At 34.1% G+C, this 20,669-nt stretch overlaps 1 protein-coding gene across 1 annotated transcript in view; it reads left to right on the plus strand.

The window, feature by feature from the left end:
• LOC112457173 (regulating synaptic membrane exocytosis protein 2-like) overlaps window positions 1-20,669 on the plus strand; it is a 166,659-nt gene that overhangs the window by 115,021 nt on the left and 30,969 nt on the right. The window contains exons 12-14 of the mRNA XM_025020091.1: window positions 4,646-4,770; window positions 19,715-19,827; window positions 19,960-20,024. Coding sequence (XP_024875859.1) covers window positions 4,646-4,770; window positions 19,715-19,827; window positions 19,960-20,024 — 303 coding nt within the window. The remainder of the gene's footprint in view (window positions 1-4,645; window positions 4,771-19,714; window positions 19,828-19,959; window positions 20,025-20,669) is intronic.

A 20,669-nucleotide genomic window follows, 5' to 3' on the forward strand; every position in this document is an offset into this window, starting at 1 on the left:
TGGTTATTGATAATTGCCATAGCGTGCGAGCGAAACCTCTAACCAGATTACTCTGGGAGCTATCCTGACGCAAACGAGATTCTCCTTAACCAGTTCGTCAGAGCATTAATAGATAATCCCGCTGCGCTCGAGAACTCGATGACGTTGATCAATTAAATGGTACGACGTCGCGTCTATGTCGTATCTCGTTAAAGTCGCGTTTGTGCAAACGCCCAGGTTTTCACGTCGGTCAATACGATAGTTCGGAATGACAACCGATTCATTGGTAGAATTGATATTCGATGACTACCGAATTTAAAATCCTGACTGACTCGACCGCGAGACATCGACGTGGTGAGGTTTTAACTTGATTCATCTCAAATACGTCAAGTTTTTGACTCTTTGTCAACTGCGATGATTTCATTCAACGGTACGTTTGACGAATCGTTGATATTGTTTCTACGAGTTCATTGTGAACTAGCACTAGTTTCCTCAAAATTCAAATAGCATTTATTTGAACGGAAAATCAAATCATATTTCTGTACCTTAGAGGTAAAGAATCATATCTCCATTATATTATGAATTTACAGAAAAGAAAATTTAAAGTTTTAAATAGGGAAATGGTATTCTTTTTCGGTACACGTAGGTATTCTTTACTTTCATAAAATAAAAGTAGCAATTTAATTTGTTGAATTTTTAATAAAGTACTTTAACTGATTCGTTTAATAGTACATGTCAATAACACGCTGTACCTGATCAAAATTAAAGCGCTATGAAAATTTCCAATATGACTTTTTCTAAACATTGTATTTTAGAAATTAGTAATAATGGATAAGACTATTATCATTATACGATTTAAGCCTCTGGAACATCGGAAAAAGTATTAACTCAAATCTTGACAAAACTGGCGATACGATTCGTTATATCTCTAAGGTACAGATTTATAACGTAACATATATGAATATTATTATATTAATTTGTTACTATAACGTAACAAATATGAATATTACTATATTATAAATTATTATAATACTGTAGGTAGATTTTCTATATTATCGTAACGAAAATACTATTTCCAGCAAACATTTTTCATTTCTATAGTTTCTATATTCAATATTTTTCTGTATTCAATATATTTCTATATTCGTTCTTGATTACAGCATTGTTACTACCGCCAGAAAGTTAAAACGTCTCTATTCACAATCGTTGAAATGTATCGACAGCACTTGCTGAATGTTCCTTCACGATTCGAGTATACGAAAGGGGGGCAGAATTACGCGCGGCAGCAACAGGATTAATTCGTACACATCAGAACGAAATTACCCGCGCGGCTAGTACGATAATACTTAATTAAGTGGTTCTCCTCGCGCGCGAGTTTCGAATTTCTCATGCCAATACACATAGGGACAATACCATTGCCGGCAATGCGCAAGAATGGCGCACGGTCAACCACGGAAGCTTAGGCGCGTAGAAAGCGAAAATGTTGGCTGGGCACTATGCGCATTGCACGAGAAATGGGCGTAAGGGCTCGTTCGATACAACGCTCGTGTATTTGTCAGCCGTATATCAAACTATGCCTCCGACATCTCGACTCTTTTCCTATACCCTTTCAATCCACACTGTCATCGCATCTCCAGCGAAAATCTTTATACAACACCCATGTCGTCCGGTGACATGATCTTGATATCACATGCCGAAGACGAGGGTGCAGATCGAGAGAAAAAGAAAATATCCCGCAATCGGTGAAATAGTAAAATGAAAAATGCATGTCGAAAATTCAAACGTGTATTGGGCCATTTATACATTGATCCTTCCCCTCGTTACATCAAAAGTAAAATGTTTAAAGTACTTGAAACAAATTTTAGACATTTTTAATATTAACAGCTTAATTTCATTTAAAACTGTTGATAGTAGATAATAAATATTAGGTAAATAGTTTTGAAGATTGATTTCCAATTGAATACTAATCTATCTGTTACTCTCATTTGATAGTAGATAATAAATATTAAATAATTTTGAAGATTGATTTCCAATTGAACACTAATATATCTGTTACTCTCATTATTTACATAGGGTAAACTCGGGTAAGATATGGCCATACCGGAAAGATGGCCACCAACCCATATTCATTTGATGTTTCATGGGGAGCTAGATTGAAAGAACATAAGTTGGCCATCTTTCCTGTATGGCCATCTTACCCTAGTTTATCCTATATTGATATAATAACAATTATATTTTTATTGCAATGTATAACATTTCTGAAACTACAAGATCAAGATAGATAAAATATAAGAATCAGAAAAGTACATGTAAGCCACCAAGAATATTGCTGTTATAAAGCATATCTACCGCATTATAGACGCCCTAAGTAAACGCACAAAGCAATAACACACGTTCAAGCACAGCACGCAGCACGCATTCACGACACACAACACACAAATCACCCATGACATCATTTAATTAAAGTACGCACACGAGATCAGGCCGAAACGAATAAAAATACATGGATGCTAGTTTATTGAGTTTAGTGAGAAAGCTAGTGATAAGATGAAACAAGTCTCCGGGTGCGAAAAGAAGATAGAGTAGATTTTATAGAAGAAGGCAGTTGTGTGTAATACTCGACTGCAATGTAGAAAAAAACAACACGAAATTTCGTAGTGTGATGCAAGTATATATAAAGGATAAAGATGGAATCCTGATCACGTTTTTTAAAAATGTTGTGCATTAAACACGTCTTTCAAAATCATTTTAATATTAATTAAATCATTTTCATATCTAAATCTCTAAATTTTAAATTATTCATAATAAGAAAAGGTAATAGATATATCATGTAAATAATATTTTCAAATTAGAGCAATACTTAAACACATTACCTATTACATTTTACCTATTATTAATCCATTAACAAAATAAATATGTTTTCGTACATTCCAACTGCAGTCTATAAAATTCATATAAAAAAGTCTTAAATAGCAAACGCTGTAAACGTGGGAAATAAGCGAAATGCTGTTGCAATGTCACGTATAAAAATGCGAAAAACCAACTTGGCAATTTTTTATCATCGCTATGCAGCCAGAATTAATTAAGAATGTTATATGCTATTATATCGGTAAATCTCTCCGTTTTTATCGCTTCCTCCTTCCTGCGCCCTTCCCCCTGCCTACTATTGTTATATAACTTTCCCTTATTAAAATATCATAGAGGATTATATTGCATTATTTGCACAAATAGCGCGAAACTTACAATCTGTCTTATATTTTCTCGGCATAAACGCGATCGATCCATCATTCGGCTGAGAACAGTTACGACTGTGCGATATTTTCTACAATTCCGCGACTACATTAATTTGTGTGTCAATTCCAACAAACTCGATTTCCGCCGGATATGACAAACTAACTCGCAAACATACTTGAAATAAATTTCAAATTTATGCTTATATGGTATTTGTATGGATATCGCAATTAGAGTTAAAATTATGCCCCTTTGACTTTTGGGGTATCTGTTAATCTTCCTGCTTTCCTAACAAATTGGTACCCTTTCCAGAAAAGGTCAATTCGTATAATCAATTCCATAAATTACTTTGATTGTGTTAAGCCAGTCCGATACAGATATATGTATCTAAATCCATATGATGTACAAGATCAAATAAAAGTAAAACGAGATTTATTTTTGCCCGTTTTCCCTCCAAGTAATTTTCAAAGTTTTTGCGGACACGTCGCACAAGTTCTCATCCACTTAGAGATCGCAGAATTTACGGTTACCGGTAATAGAAGGTTGTCTGTCGAGTCCGCGTGGTTAATCGTGATGCGAGGGTTTATACAGATGTTACGAAATCCTTGGAGCCAATAGCTCGAAATTGGCTTGGTCATGTCGGATTGTATTTCAGTTGTAATGCGCTTAATTCCTGAATTTACCGAAACATGGCATTGAAATAGCTCTGTCAGCATGAATTAGAGAGGGATTTGCGTATAACTAAAGATTGTAGATTTTAGATTTACTTTACTAAAATCTTTCTCTTACTCTTGAAAGATGATGTAAGAAAATAATTCATTTAACTTTATACGATATTTAAAATAGTTTATAATTGATATAAAAACGTCATAAAAAGAAATTCTGAATCCGCCTTCGTCTGTGATATTGCAGAGACTAAAATAAAAGGTTACCATGTTACCAACCATCATTATTTTATTAAAACTGATATTGTTCTCTAAATTATTTTTGATTGTAAAAATAGAAATTTCAACGATCGGATAACAATTCGCAAAGCTAAATTACGCACTCGCATGCGCATTAGATTCGCTAACAACGTGACTGAGTTATCCCAACAATCGACGCAATTGCCGCTCGCGTTTACAACGAGCGTGGGCGTTAATTATTTTCCTAGACTCGATGTTGCAGCTTCGGCCGCACTCGCGAGTACATACATAAATTCTACTGTGGGGAAAGGGGGAAAGCTGCGAGCGAGTTACGCCGCTGCGAAACGTAAACTGCATTTCTCTTCGAAACGGCACTGGCGTAGCGACACGTGTACGAGCCCGGTATGTTCTCGGCCCGATGACGCAAATCCTACCCACGGAGATGAGAGATAGCCGCGGAAATTGCGGCGCTGTAACTGCTTTTCACCGATGTGCATATTTCGTTCTTAACCAACGTTTCTTTGTTGCAGCGCGTGGATTTGGCATGAGGGTGGTAGGCGGCAAGACGGGGTCGGACGGGCGCACCTTCGCGTGTATCGTGTGGACCGTGCCGGGTGGCCCCGCCGAGAAAGCTGGATTGCAACAAGGCGACAAGGTACGTTAATGTGTATTACATCCAACGTAACATTTCCTGGAGATTATATAACAAGAGCATCTTTCACGTATAAATCTAAACTAATCCTGAAAGTTGCCTATCGTGTCTATCCTTAATTTTCTTTCCATTTCGGAGAAATTTTACAGAAATGTTGTTAGTTACTTGTATTAGTTGTATATTTTATCTAATTTATTTTTGGAACGCTAAATATTTTGGAGTCACGCATCCTATTTATTTCAAGTGTCAATAGTCATATTTATAATAAGAACTTGACGTCAATTTATTTAATAAAAAATATCTAACAAGAGATTTAAATTAATATCCAGTAATTTTTATATCTTATTGTTAAATTAGTTACTTACATAAAAATTTACAATTCCATTTTTATCATTTTTATAAAGAAAATTGAACCTTACTTTGAATAATGTTATTGATACCTGTTATTGATACTTTAATCGGTCGGATATTCGTATAGCGGAGATTACAGTATTAACTTTGCTGTTTCGTTCAGAATCATCGTGAGCCGTTTTTAAAATACAATAACTCTGCCCATATCGCCTCTAACTCTTTGTAAATTTTATCAGCTCATGCAAGGTAACGCTATTAAACAATATAACGTAACGTGAATGCCCGAGAAAATACTACATGGAATATAGTACGGAAATATTTTCCCACGAGATGTTTATCGTTACCCATCGGATATTGTAAACGATAAATACGTGTAAATATCGACATCCCTCGATGCATCCATTTTAATTAAATTTAAAGTTGAAGTACTGACAGAGAGCCAAGTGAAGAATCGTTCTGCTCACTTGCGTAAATTCGTACTAACATTCAAATTGATCAATTTTCCTTAATAAACTGCACATCCCGGCATATTATGCGCTAATTTGTAGTCAGTTTTATTATTATGTGAACATAATTACTGAACATAATATATACTAATAACGTATTCTATGTCTATAAGTGCTTCAATTATATATATTAATATATCATATCCACCGACCAAGCAATGCAAAATTCAAGGCAAAACGTTCTTGGACAATAAATAAGTTAAACACCACGATACCCAAATGCCATTCAAACGTCAGACCGTGCAAAAAGGCGGGAAGTGTCCTTTGGACGCTCTATCTGCCCCTCGAGTGTCATCGCGCACAAAGGGTCGGCATAGATAGACATAGGTATATACGCCGGATGATTGATCGATCGCGGAGCAACGAAAAGACGCTCTCTCGCTCCTGTTTACCATCATTACATTTTCATAAAGATTCCCTGACGACGATCATTTATCGTCGATGGGCTTCTCTCTTGCGCTCAGCAACAACGTCTAATAAGGAACGTGCAGATGTCACGGAATGGCCTCGCATTTCTCGTCACCGCATTTCCCCTCGGAAAACGGAAAAAGACATTGCTCGCGTTCATCCTGCTTTCCTTTTATCGGCGGATGAATATTGAATCGGAATCAAGAAAGCCGTGCGACCCTACACCGCGAAAACGCGAAAACGAAAAACGTGAACGGTCGAGACAAGTGTGACGTGCTTGTTACTCGAGCTAGAACGAAAATCCGCGATACGGCGCCTTCGTGTGTTCCGCGAATTCAGTAATGCTTTGTTTAATCCGCTTACATCCCGTCGCTTGTAAAATCGGAACGAACAAACTCTCTCGGCGAGATCCATTCGAAATGACGACCAATTCGCTACTGTCGAGCTCTGGAATAGACAGGCGTAATGCTAGAATCATACATAATTTCCGCGATTATGCCCCGTCTATTTCTACTGTTATATCTCGACCATGTGGTAATCAAGTTTCTTCATTTCAAAATGACAATTGTCATGTGCTCAAAAGTGATTTTGTCAATATTCCGTGCTTATCCGAACATTTGATTACTGCCGTTACTATTACGAATACGTTACAGTTCGGTATCAATTATTAATCTGCGTAACAACGAGAAAACGCCTATTATACTATATAAAACGAGAACTGCGTCTATTATAGTAGTGTAAATAGTTAATACAAAATTTGATTTATCTTACATCGTTATTTTCATAAAAAAGGAAAGTACTTATTATTAAAATCGTGGGTTTAAACCGCTCACGTCATTTTGCGTGCAAGTATAGATAATATCATATACAGAACAAAGACGTGATTTATGAAAGCAATTTCCTGTAATAATTGTCGAAAACAGAATCGCGATATGAACCTCGCAAAAAAAACTCAACCTTCTCTCGCATATGCGATATAACCAGCTCGATCTAGATTTGCACCTGAGTACAACATATTTGTCGTCACGAGTTCAAACCCATATTTAGCAGCACTTCTCTTTTTGCGACAAGAGTTTACGATAAAAAATGGATAAGTTGCCGATTTGACGATAAAACAATTACTCAATTTATTAAAACGAAGGGAAAAAAGTTCCACACTCTCAAAAAAGATTTCTAGATACAATATTATTAGGATCGAAATAGGGCCAATCATATTTAGTATTGAAAGAAGAATATTTTAATCTTAAATAAAGGAATTCTTAAATTAGACTTTTAGAAAAAAGAATATTTTAATCTTAAATAGAGGAATTCTTAAATCTAGAATAAAATAATCTTGATGCTATCCCTCTAATTTTCTCAGAATTATTCTAGATTTAAAAATTCCTCTATTTAAGATTAAAATATTCTTCTTTCAATTCTAAATATGATTGGCCCTATTTCAATCCTAATAGTATTGTATCTAGAAATCTTTTTTGAGAGTGCAGCCCGAAAGCGGGAAATCTTTTTCTTATTCACCTTGCAAGAGTTTTGTCAAACAATCCCGGTCCTAAGAAATAAAATCTCGTAGAATTTAAGAAGGATGGGCATCTGTCGCAGAGAAAGAAAGAGACACACATATATCTATAGAGCGTCATGGTTTAAAGTTATCTTTTCCCCACGATCTCATTAAATCCCAAAGATAATTAAACTTCTTCCTGCCAGGCGAAACCTCTCGAAGATCAATCGCCGAGATCGCATTTCGATACGACCAAATTCCAGGCAAGTTTTTATCGCCAGCAGGATTATATACTTCAACTGCCACCCTCTAAATTTCTTCAAGAGTCTCGACAATACTTGTGACAAGTGTCCCGATTTTATAGGCAAAAAGATGATAAGAAGATCGTTATACGAACAAGTTTTGCAATTTACGTGTATAATGTTTTTTAATCAAATCCTGATTCGATAAACTTTTATAAAATGTAACAGCTTAAAACTTTCAAATGTTTTTTTTTTTTTTATTATTTTTAGATTGAATGAATGAATGAACTTTATTTGCATTTTATGCTTACACATATGCAAAGGGGTGAAGCAAAAAAAACTTTGCCTTACAATAACCATAACAGTACCAGTAGAATTACTTAATTATTTTTAGATTACTGCGATTTATCTTTATAATTTGAATTTCTCTTTAGGAAATTTTAAAACGTATTTTACATAGCGGTTTCAGTTTTTAAAATGTTTATTGTAGATAAGTTTTAAACATAATATACAATATATACGAGCTGTATAAAATCTTATAAGTAATTTGTTATCAAAATCATTGAACTTGGTCTATATAATGCATTTAATGTAAACATAAATGCATATATTGTTTTATTTTATGTATATATGTTTAAATAGATAAAAGTATTTCATGCTGTCTTTTCATGCTATCTATTACTTTAGTTAGACACATTAAATAATGGCTAGCAAAAAAGAGAAGAAAAACAAAGAGAAATGGAGATAAAAAAAGCGTTCTTCTCGCCAGAGGTGCGAAGTAATTAGAAACCCCGCGAGAACAAAGTTCCTACTAAATCGGACCTGGAAACAGGAACGAGAGCGTAATTAAATATTGATCTTTCATTTTGTATCGCACCGGACAAAAAAAATCGTAAACGCGGGTTTTACGTTTCACACGTTTCAAATTTAAAACGAATGTTGATCTTTCATCAATTGTGTTGCAATAAAAGGATCGAATAGAAGTTAAAGAATCCGTCATAAAGTTTGATGAAACGAAAATAGAATTCAGATTAAACTATTATCGACGAATTGAGAATCTCATCTCATATCGGATAATGTTTGTATATTATTTTTTCGAGATAAAAAGTAACGTGAAAATTGAGATTCAAAATGTTTCTTCTCGCAATCCGTATCTCATATCTTATACATTATATATCGACGAAGATTCGCATACGTAATCTTTAGACTGTTCTTATATAGTTGCGCCGTGTTGCCGACGTGATGTATCTATCGGTGCAGTGAATTACAACGGTGCATCGCGTACCTAACACATATACATTCGCCGTTAATGGACAATCTCCCACGCGGTAATTAATAACAATAAAGTTTGACATCGAGTCGATCGAACAGCAAGTCCAACCCCCAGCATCTCGTGTTCTGACAACGTTTGCTCCTGACGTCATATGAACGTCGTAATCGCGCCGGCTTATACGTTGGAAATGAAATTTAATGTCAACGAGAACATAGTACGCTGTTAATCAGCGACGTGATTCGATAAATCGTAATAGAAGAAACTTTCAGTGCCAATTCCATTCATTCATTCATAATGGCGCAAGTCCTAGTCGGACCTGGGCCTTCCCCAAAGTCAGGCCAATACTTTTTTAAATTTCGCGTGTCTCCAATCTCTCGCATTTTGTCCAATTCTGTTTCAGTAAGAGAAATATTTTTGAAATACGTCAAATGTACATATAGATATCGATAAATGAACAAAATTTGCGCTGAACAAAATGAACACTTTTGTACAGCATGCTGTATAAAAACGTAAATTAAAAAATCAAATTTAACAATAGCTTGAATTAAATTAGAAACGAGAATTGAACGTTTATCTTGGAAGATTGAGATTGGGAAAGAGATTTCAATATTAATAGAATTAAAATAATTTACAATGCTATTATATGAAATAAAATAACGTAATATTATTTTCACATCATGTGCCATCTTGATTTAATATTTCATTAATCATAACTTGATTATGAACTGACCAGTTTGTTAATTTTTTGAAAAAATATATTACTTTTATTTTAATTCAATTTCAATTTTATGATAATAAAAAGTAAGTCTAAAATATCAATTTTACCGTATTAGGTGAGTCAAACTCAACATAAGATAAATTTGCCGATATACTGAAAATGTTTTCATAACTACATTCATATATTTTGTGATAAAAATTTAAAAATTCTGTTGTAAAAAATTAAATAAATTTCACAATAAATTTAATTTTTATAATAAATAAAATCTAACGAAATAAATAAAGCGTTTTATATCCACTCTCTTCTACGTTTTTCAATTTGTTACTTATTGAATATTTATTGAACAAATACTTATAATACGATGTTTGTAACATCTACGCGATGCCAATAAATCAATAATTATACATAAATATGAATGAAAATATAAAGTAATTTAACAATAGATAGAAACGCGGTCAGCTCACCACAAAGAAAAAATATGAAAATTAAAAGTTGTTTACAGCGCATATGCAACGTCTCTACTGCAAGTTAATATAGTAAATGAATATAAAATAAAATATTGTGAATGAATATTCCACTGTACATAAATAAATACTTTCGAAAATTTTTAACGTTATTATTTCAATAGAAAAGCATCTCCTACTTTAATTTGCTAATCAAATATCTTACTAACTTTTCAATCAATTAAACAATTAAAAAACTACCAAAAAGTCATAATTTTCAAATAAATAACAAAATTTAAGACTTAAGAATATTTTGTTTTATCCGGCGTATTTCTCTGTGAAATCTCGCCGTTGAATTGTGCCAAATTGCATTTACAGCGTATTGTGCGGTCTTTTAATTGTAGTGTTTCTCCGTAAAAACGTATACCATAATTTCTGCAATTTTATTTTTTGCCAACGCGTTGAAAAAAATTTTCACGTCCCGCGTATATCTATTCACGTATATCTGTCGCTAGTCGTGATATTTCCTTTATCACGCGAATATTCTATACGGGCGGACCTACATTAATCTCACGTTTCACGCTTTATCTCTACATCGCGCGTCGTTCAAACACGGTTTTCTCGCGTCATTATAAAGCGAAAAATGTATGACGAAACATGACGCTCTCCCCTCTTTGTCGCAAAGCGTCGCGAGAGGCAGATTTGCTATTGCTCGAATACGGCCTTCGTATTTCCACTCTTGCAAACGAATGGCGTGTTGTAAATTTTTGGAACGACACGAAAGTAAGGAGAGGTCTTTTTCGAGGACTGAACAGTCGCAACGAGAGGCGCACGCGAGTCACTTATTTTAAATAATGCTTTCAAATGGGGTGATATACGGAATTCTTGTGCATCGTAAATAAACGAGTAAAGTAATGTGATAAAACTGATTTAAAAAGAAGGAAAAAAGAAGCTAATTTCAACGTAGAGCATCTTCTATTTATTACAGCTGTTTATGTATGCTTATATTAAAAAAAAAGGTTAAAGATAGTTCTATGCCAATCACTAACCTTGATCTGATTTGTTCTAGCAATTATATTTTATTAAAACCTATATATATATAAGAATAGAAAGAGAGAAAGATAAAGACAGAGAAAATGACAGATAATAAAACTTCTATCTGGTATAATAATCTCAATTTCAATGGAGAATAAATAATATCTGCGCAGACGAAGTAAGAAAATAATAGCAAATTCATATAACTTTATTATTATTATATCAAAATTAATTAGAAAGGATTAACTTATATCGAGGTAATTTTGCAATATAGAAGCACAAAACAGATTCGAAATCGATTATTTTGTAATTCCTGTAATAAATGTCGCCGTTTCCGCATCCCGTGTATACCGCAACTTCGGTAACCCGCATTTCACATCTCGCATATATCGTACCAGATTGTAGTTTTAACTGTTGATTTTAACTCCGATATATTATAGCTTTCAATTGTATTATACCAATAGATTGGTATTTGAAACACATGGCATTTTTTAGTTAACTTCGCGGCATTGTGTCCGCCGCCCATGTTCTATGAGTATTTTTCGGCGTGTCTCACGAACGACTGGATTTTTTTTCTGACTGAAAGATGCAATATATATCGTACAATGAACGAGGATCATGGAAATGACGAACTGGCTGCTGATCGCTTTCAAACGCGTCATTTCCCGTATATCCAGTTACCGCATCCGCAATCTTCCCTTTATACAATAAGAGTTCAAGGTAATGAGGAAAAAAAGTCCACGTGGATACACAATGTGACGTGAACGCTCGAAAGCTCGTTCTGAACCACCGAGATAGAAAATTGTGCGCGTGTGTAATAATGCGGAATACGTGTGCGTAAGATAACATGATTGCGAATTGAACCGAGCCTGATTATCAAAACGTGAAGAATAATTCTTAAAAAAAAACGAGGAGAGGTATTTTAGCCGAGGAGATAGAAAATTCGAAGAGATTTTAGCTTACTTAACCCCTTGACTGCCGATGATGCAAATTCTAGTCGTTTTGGACTTTGCGTTCATTACCGCGAAAATGCATTTTCTCGTCATGAAATATTTTGCTATATTAGAGCTGCTATATAATTTTGAAGCAAAGGGTAACTACGGATTTTTAAATGTGCTGAACACGATTTTTAAGTCCAATTTGCAAAATGTTGCCTCAGAAAAAAAATGTGGCTATCAGAAAAATAAAAATTTCCGAATATTCTCATCACAAGATATTTTATTATATTAAAGTTTTACAAGAAATTAATGACTGAAACAAGTAAACTTTTATAACAAAAGTTGTCATAAAAGTTTATGACAAAAATTTTTTTAATTTAACTTGAAACAGCACCATTAAAAATCCCTCTATATAAACTTTCATTAATTTTCGAGAATCTTTTGTTTTGGACATTTTAGGATCTGCACTCGAGGGAAATGGTGTGGCGCAAGGGAATTATATAACTGTACATTAACTGAAATCATGTACATGAAATACGAAATAGTATTAATCGTGTACATAGCGATCGTGACGCAGATAGATGTGCGCTGTTCTAATGAGCCGGAGATCTGAGTTCAAATCCGACCAAGAAGTCGGTTTTTATTCGATCGCCACCTTTCGGAAGGTATAATGGCAACCCACCGAGAGTATACGGGCAAACGTATCTTGCCACGAGCACTCCTTTATATATTTGCCGTTCGAAATCATTAAGGGGATGCTGGAGTCACGGGCGAACTCGATCAGCGTCGATAAAGAAGTGCTCACCGATTCTTACATATACATACAGAGCGCAGGCAAACTCGACCAGCGTCGATAAAGAAGTGCTCACCGATTCTTACACATACATACAGAGCGCAGAGTTTTTGGCTGATATCGGGGAGACGCGTAACATCTTATTTATGAAATTTTCTAACATACTTTTCTCTTATACTAAAGCTCGCAGCTCATTTCTGCAAGCACAGGATTCTTCTTTATTGTATTTCCGTGACGGCTGCAAGGTTTTTGTATACGTACACAGTCTAAAACTTTTATCTGCAGCAAATGTTGTCATGAGTCGACCGCAGAATCAAAAATAAAAATGTAATTTTCTAATTTTTTTTCGTTTTTCATACGCAATTGGTGCCTGCCGTCTTCGTTATCGTCCATACTTTAATTCTGGACAAAAAATTTTTAATTCGGTGAAATCAATCAAAAGATTTGTGTGTCTGAAAATTTCGTGGTAAAACAGACCTGTCTCCAGCATCCCCTTAAGTCCCATGCATACATGAAGTAAGAGTAAGGAAAGGTATCTACCTAGATTAAAAGTGGTCACGAAAAATGTTTCGTATGCTGCATGGGGCCAGGTTTGCCGAATTGAATAACGTGGATCATTTCGTCGCCATCTTGAATCTTCGTATGTGTCACGTTCGTGTTACGTTTAGTTGGGTATTAGTTAGTAGCCCAGTAAAATGACTCGAAATTTGTCGATTTGGAGGAAATAATACTGACTGGGCTGAAACTTTGTAAACAAGCTTGTTTTAGGATACTATTTAACATATTAAAAGTCCCCACGTGTAGACGCTACGTTGCGGGCAGGGGAGGGTCCAAAAGGTCCAAAAAATTAGTTTTTCGCAAATAACTCGGAAAATATCAACTTTACGGATATTTATGTAGATATCAAAATTGTAGCTTACAAAATTCTACACAATTTCATTTTTTATTCAAGTCTGTACAACCAAATAAAGCAGAGATAGAATTTTTTTAAACACCAGTAGTTTTGCGACGCAACGAAAACGCGTACGTGCTTCGCGCATTTTTTGTTAATATCTCGAAAATGGACTTTCAAATCAAAAAATGTTTTAAATAAAAGTTGTAGAGAATCTAATTACGAACCATTTTGTGTTTTATTCATTTTTGTACAGTGAAAAATTGAGGAAATATGAATATTTAAATAATTTATAATCGCCATAGAAGAGATACGATGGAAATTAGTTGTTAGTCTTCTTCTTCTTCTTCTTTATTTGCGCACTATTTGAATAGTCTTCATCCGATTCGGAATCGCTCATTTCGTCAGATACGAACATATTTAGGCAGCCGTTCTGTTTGCAATTAGCACAGAGGTCAGAACATCTTAACCCTGCCTTTTTGCAGCCACATGACTCGGTGCAATTTGATTTGCATTTACATGCTATTAATTTAAGAAAAAAAAATTAAAAAATTAATAAATTAATAAAAAAATTAAAAATAAATAATAAATAATAAATAAATAATAATAATAATATTAATAATAATAATAATAAATAATAAATTAATTTTTTTACATAAAAAATATCTGTCACACTTCAAATTCGTTTTTTCTTATTCAGAAATTCTTTTTCTAGCATTCTTTAAGTCCTTAAAGTCCTTCTGTACCACTTAAAAATTACTAAATTTGCGGCGACGAAATTAAGTATTCTTATTTAATTAATAATTATTTCATATTTTTTTCTCATTTGCACTATTTTTAGCTTTAATTTGCGTGTTTGATCATTAAGCTTCGTCAATTTGTTCGTAAGTTATGATTTTTTAAATAAAACGAGTCGTAATGTGTTTGCCACGCCACGCGCCGCATATTGACTTCGGACTCTTCTCAATCTTTAATACCTATGTACAGTACTATCGGTCCTAAAAATATCGGCTTAGTACCAAACAATTCAGAAAGACCCCAAGAATAACTTCTGACACTTCAATACAGGTACAGAAAAATGTTAAGGACACGTTTTTTCATCATTTCAGGCGACTCATAGTGATGATCTGCTACATACGTAAACTTACCTGTCTTTTGAAACGCCAGTTTCTTATCACAATGCATTCAAAATTACATGTCATAAACTCCATTTTATAGGAAATTTTGTCAGCTTTAATTTCGGTCTCTTGAAGTTTTTTCGTAAAGTTAATAGAAACGGAGATATTTACAAAAAAAGGAATGATAATGCAATTTTTCCACAATTTATCAAAAATACAGCAATATTCATAAACTTTTTTTTTAAATAAAACATACTTTGCGAAAGACTTATACTACTCCAGCACGTTCATATATATATGAAGTAATGAAAACAAGGTAAAATAAATTTTTGAAAAATTATTATCCATATATTTTTGGACTAAAATGTTAATTTAACAGAAATTGATTTTTTTTCTTCAATATTTAAACGCCTGTAATTCATCAACATTTCAATGAAAAAAGGTCTACAACGTCTCATTTTAAAGATAATTAAAATATCTTCAAGAAAAATACATAACATTACTGCCTCCAACCAATTAGAAAAAGTTATTTTCCAAAATGCACTAAAAAATGACATTTTTTCATGTTTTTTGCTCTTAACTTCAAGCTATCTTTACCAAAATGGATTCATGCATACATCAACATGTTCAAAATTTTATTCTCTTTAACTTTCATTATATATACTATATGTGTACAACCTATACTTTCAGAGTTAATACTGATTTTTACATGCAAAACATCCACTATCAACATAAAATAAAATTGTCTTTTAATTAATAACTCGGCGAATTTGGACCGTACAAAAATGAATAAAAAACGAAATTGTTCGTAATTAGATTCTCTACTATTTTTATTTAAAACATTTTTCGATTCAAGAGTCCATTTTCGAGATATTAGCGAAAAATGCGCGACGCGCGTACGCGTTTTCGTTGCGTTGCAAAACTACCGGTGTTTAAAAAAATTCTATCTCTGCTCCATTTGGTCGTACAGACTTGAATAAAAAATGAAATTGTGCGGAATTTTGTAAGCTACAATTTTAATATCTACATAAATTTCCGTAAAGTTGATATTTTCCGAGTTATTTGCGAGAAACTAATTTTTTGGACTTTTTGGACTCTCCCCTGCCCGCAACGTAGCGTCTACACGTGGGGACTTTTAATATGTTAAATAGTACCCTAAAACAAGCCTGTTTACAAAGTTTCAGCCCAGTCAGTATTATTTCCTCCAAATTTTGTCATTTTACTGGACTATAGTGTGTAAAGTATCGGTGATAAATAATTTTGATTGTATAATGTATTAATACGAGTAGATACCTGCAATGTATTGACGCGGATACCCGTATTAACGATAGAGTACCCGAATTATCTGGGCACCTGTGAAACCGTTCCAGATCCTTTCAACTCATTTTAAAATGTATTATTAAAACTATTTATCACCAACATTACACACTTACTAATCCTAGCCCAACTGAACGTAACACGAACGTGACACATACGAAGATTCAAGATGGCGACGAAATGGTTCAAGTTATTCCATTCGGTAAACTTGGACACATATAGAATATTTTTCGTGACCATTTTTTCCGCTCTACACTATAGGAGATATCTCTCTTTACTCTTACTTCATAGTTCCATATATCTGACACACAGATATATACAAATAAGGATAACAACGAAAGAAATTAATTATACCATGGTGTGTTCTTTTCTTCGATCTAATTTCGAAAAAAATCATCAATTCAAGAAAGACACACCATTGTTATAATTAATTCTTTTTTTTTATGAATATGACATGTTCCAATACGCATTAACTTTCCATACATTAATTTGTACTTTGCCCGTACGTCTTCACTTTCCGGATGAGTGTCTACATAGTTCTGTTATGTTTAAGGTGTAATATAAATGTTATTCTTTAAAAATTTTTCGGATCGGAATCGGTGTTAAATTGTGGATCCTATATACATATATCTAACGCACAGATATATGCAGAAGGGTCATAATGTTCGAAATCGAGCGAAACAACTAATTAAGAAGAAGGTTAATTATGCAACTAATATAAAATTCGAAAATATTTTAAGAATACTAGAAATGTATGATAAATAGACAAAAAGATACTGTAGAGTCCAATAAACGAAAAATACATTAAAGAGATAGATTTTCCATTCAAATGTAAGCAAAGTGTATATATGGACATAGAAAAATGCTTTGAAATCTTCTCGAAGTAAGGAGCAAAAAAGGCTCACTTTTATAGAACCAAAAACTGATCAAGTGAAAAATTCTGCATTACTATACCGCCAGCGTGAAATCATTTCTTTATCTATATTTTTCTTTCTCTTTCTCCTTCTCTCTCTCTCTCCTACAAATCTCCCTTTATCGCATCTGGAAATATGCAAAGGCAGAAAGATTCGCATACAAAAGCTACTCGACAATATTTGGAAAGTTGGAAACACCTTTTCACCTGCTTGGATAAATATTTTCATTTCAATGCAAAGTTTCTCTCGTTGCGGGCATTTCTTGATCCGAAAAGGAAAACTTTGCTTCACTCAAGCATACACATATACATAGATTCGAGCATCGCATAATTATTATATCATTGTTATCATTATTGCGTTTGCGTTTCATCAAATATCATAAAATTCAAAATTACACATTTCTCCTCAGATTCTTTGCGCTTTGCGTTCTAACTTCTCCTGAAAATTCTTCTCGTTAAATTGCAAATATTTCGCGAAAATCTGCTAGTAAATGAACGCGGATGGAAAGTTTATTTTCCGAGTTATGAGCTTTCGAATATGAGTCGTGATGCTGTCTATATCGCAACGACGATAAATGTTACGTCCGCGAAGGAAAATTGTGCATCGGTCTGTTGTACCGAGGCGAACTTGTCATGAGGATGCATGGGCAATATTCTCGCGACATGAGCGAATTGAGAGAATTGTACATGGGCCAACTCATATTCGAGATACACATTTCTATGTATTATGAAACGAGGACGTGAGTAATTGACTATTTCGTCGCGTGATATACGTTTGATATCTTTTAGCATTTTAAGCGTCAATGAAACAGTTATCTCAGACGTTATAATTCGTTAATGCGATAAATTGATTTCCAAAGACTTCCATTCGCAATTCCATTTTTCGCTCTTACGCTTTCCCATTCAAGAGAGAGCCGCGGTGTATCGATCGCGCTTCCTTCTTCCTCGACATAGAGCGATTTGCATTCGATTCCACTCGCGGTTTAATTGAAAGCCGTCGGGTGCCGTAATTAACGCGCGCGGTATAATGTTTCTCAAAGGACCTCGGGTCTTATATACAGGCATTGTTATACAACAGAAAGCAGCGACAAATACATTTTCAAATTTCACGTACAACATGTAATAATTGAAACAAATATGCGACAAACAATTCGTAAATTTTACGATTTAATATTGAGAATAATTGTCGACACTCGTTTGCGAATGTTTTGTTGCGAGTGCTTTTAATATTTCATTATAAAAAAAAAACGGGGAATATAAATTTCACTCTTCTTCTACCGTGAGTTTTCTACATCGTTCCAAAATAATTGCAGTATTCTAATCAGATGTTTAATTCGATTCTCACTAATTAGCATGCAACACCTAATTGAAATGTAATTACACTTGCGCACATCACGCAACGAAAAGTACGATGCGAATATAGAAAGTGTTATACATTGCTAAATAAGATTGCGAATCAAATCTGTACCCGTGAAAATTTACTCAAAATTGGAGGACCTAATTTATTAAGTTTGCTGATTACGCTTGACGAAGCACGCACGTTCCCGTTAGCCAAGCCATGTATAACCGCTGTACTTCAATTTTCACGCTTCTTCATCTTACGCGACAACAAATAGCATCCAACACGGGCCCTTAATCTTCTTAATGTCTTCTCGGCCAAGTGGCCTTAAGGATTAACACGGCGATTTCCCCCAAAAGTTTGTACAGCTTACCGTCTGGCGGCGATCTCGCCGTCTTCGTTACGGCAATCCGCTCAAGTAATTAAAATAATTAAAGTGCTTAAAGCGCCGGAAGGACCGGATGCTTTACGACCGATTGCATTTCGGTCCTGTTGCCTCGGCGAGACGCGTTTCAACATTAATTTCACGACCGAGGCTGACGGTCTCGAACCGTCAGGAATCCGAGCCATTCTACTCTCCTCTTTCATATCTGAGATGAGACATTCTGCACTGCAGTTATACAAAAAAAAATTACGATTTTGAAATATTTCACGAAAAATCGTTAAGTTTTTTACGAGCAACTACTTAGAGCGTTAAAAGTAATCATCACACACAATTGGCAAAAAATAGAAATATATAATAATTGTAAAATAATATAAAAAAGTAAATAATATAATATAATTTTAATCTTTAACTTATTATTATTATTTTTCAAAATTCATGATAAAAAGTATTCATGTAATAAGTATTCACATAATCAAAATTTCAACTTATTAATTATTCGAATAAAAGAAACTACATTTCGATTTTTACAAGATATCTTTTGTAAGAAATATTTTTAAAATAATATACTAACAACATAATAAATGTGTGTGATAGCCTCTCTATTATAATTTATATGAAATAAAAACAGTCATCTAGATTCAATTACAATTAAATAACTTTAGGAGTAAACGCGCGTTCACTTAAAAGAGCAATAAAAATATTTTCCACATGTTCGCATCGATATTTTACAATATTTTACATCATCAAATAATATACATTGATACGAAATGGCTATTTATAGGTGCTAGAATGGTCCGGCATGTCTCTGATCGATCGGAGTTTCGAGGAGGTGCAGCAGATAATCGAACGGACCGACGACATGGCGGAATTGGTGGTGGAGCATACGACCGATATGTAAGTCAATGCATACAGTAATATTACCGTGAATAGACACAATTGTGAATAGACCTAACCGTAAATCGATTCTCTGTTATTCGCTTCGTGTTTCTCGGGCGAACCGATTTCTATGGCACTCTCGCAAAACAGCACTGGAGAGATGCTTGACGATCCGCAATCCGGAAAAACACCTACAAATTTGGGCCTGCTGATGGGTAAGTTATACCAGCAGACAAAACGCGAGTGATCGCGAGTATTACTTATGTTCAAATATAGTTTCCCCTAACTGAAATTTATAGGAATGATCTCCGATTACATCATTAATATCAATTTCATATAAACTCGCAAGTATTTCTCAATATACAAGAAACCACATTTTATTGAAGATCGATATAAAAGTTAAAATTAAATTTTCGTTGCGTATAAAATTTCATTACATAGTTTTCCCGTAAAATCGGCTATCGCTCAACGATTTTCATGCCCCAAATACGAGTTCTATGAAAAGAATTTTATACCTACAAGAACAAAGTATATATTACATATTCTCTACCGATTTGCAACATAATAGAAAAATGGTCGTGGTAATAAAATATAAAATTGACTACATTTAACTAATCCGAGGTCATTAGTGAAAAATTAGTTATTTCGAAAGCGGGTCGTCATAGAAAAAAAGAAAACATCTGAAAGGTGGCAGTCGCGTGTAGGCTCTTGCCCGTATACATCGTTCTAGAAATAAATGCATCCAAAGTAATACGAATGGTGTCTTTTTATACGACAGATAAAAAAGTTCCGTGATATTCTAGGACAAGAATGGCCTCTGACCGTTGACATGATTTCGTTTTGACCTCGAAAATGTATCC

The sequence above is a fragment of the Temnothorax curvispinosus genome, unplaced genomic scaffold (assembly GCF_003070985.1).
Source record: "Temnothorax curvispinosus isolate PA1 unplaced genomic scaffold, ASM307098v1 QBEX01007563.1, whole genome shotgun sequence".
NCBI classification, from domain to species: domain Eukaryota; kingdom Metazoa; phylum Arthropoda; class Insecta; order Hymenoptera; family Formicidae; genus Temnothorax; species Temnothorax curvispinosus.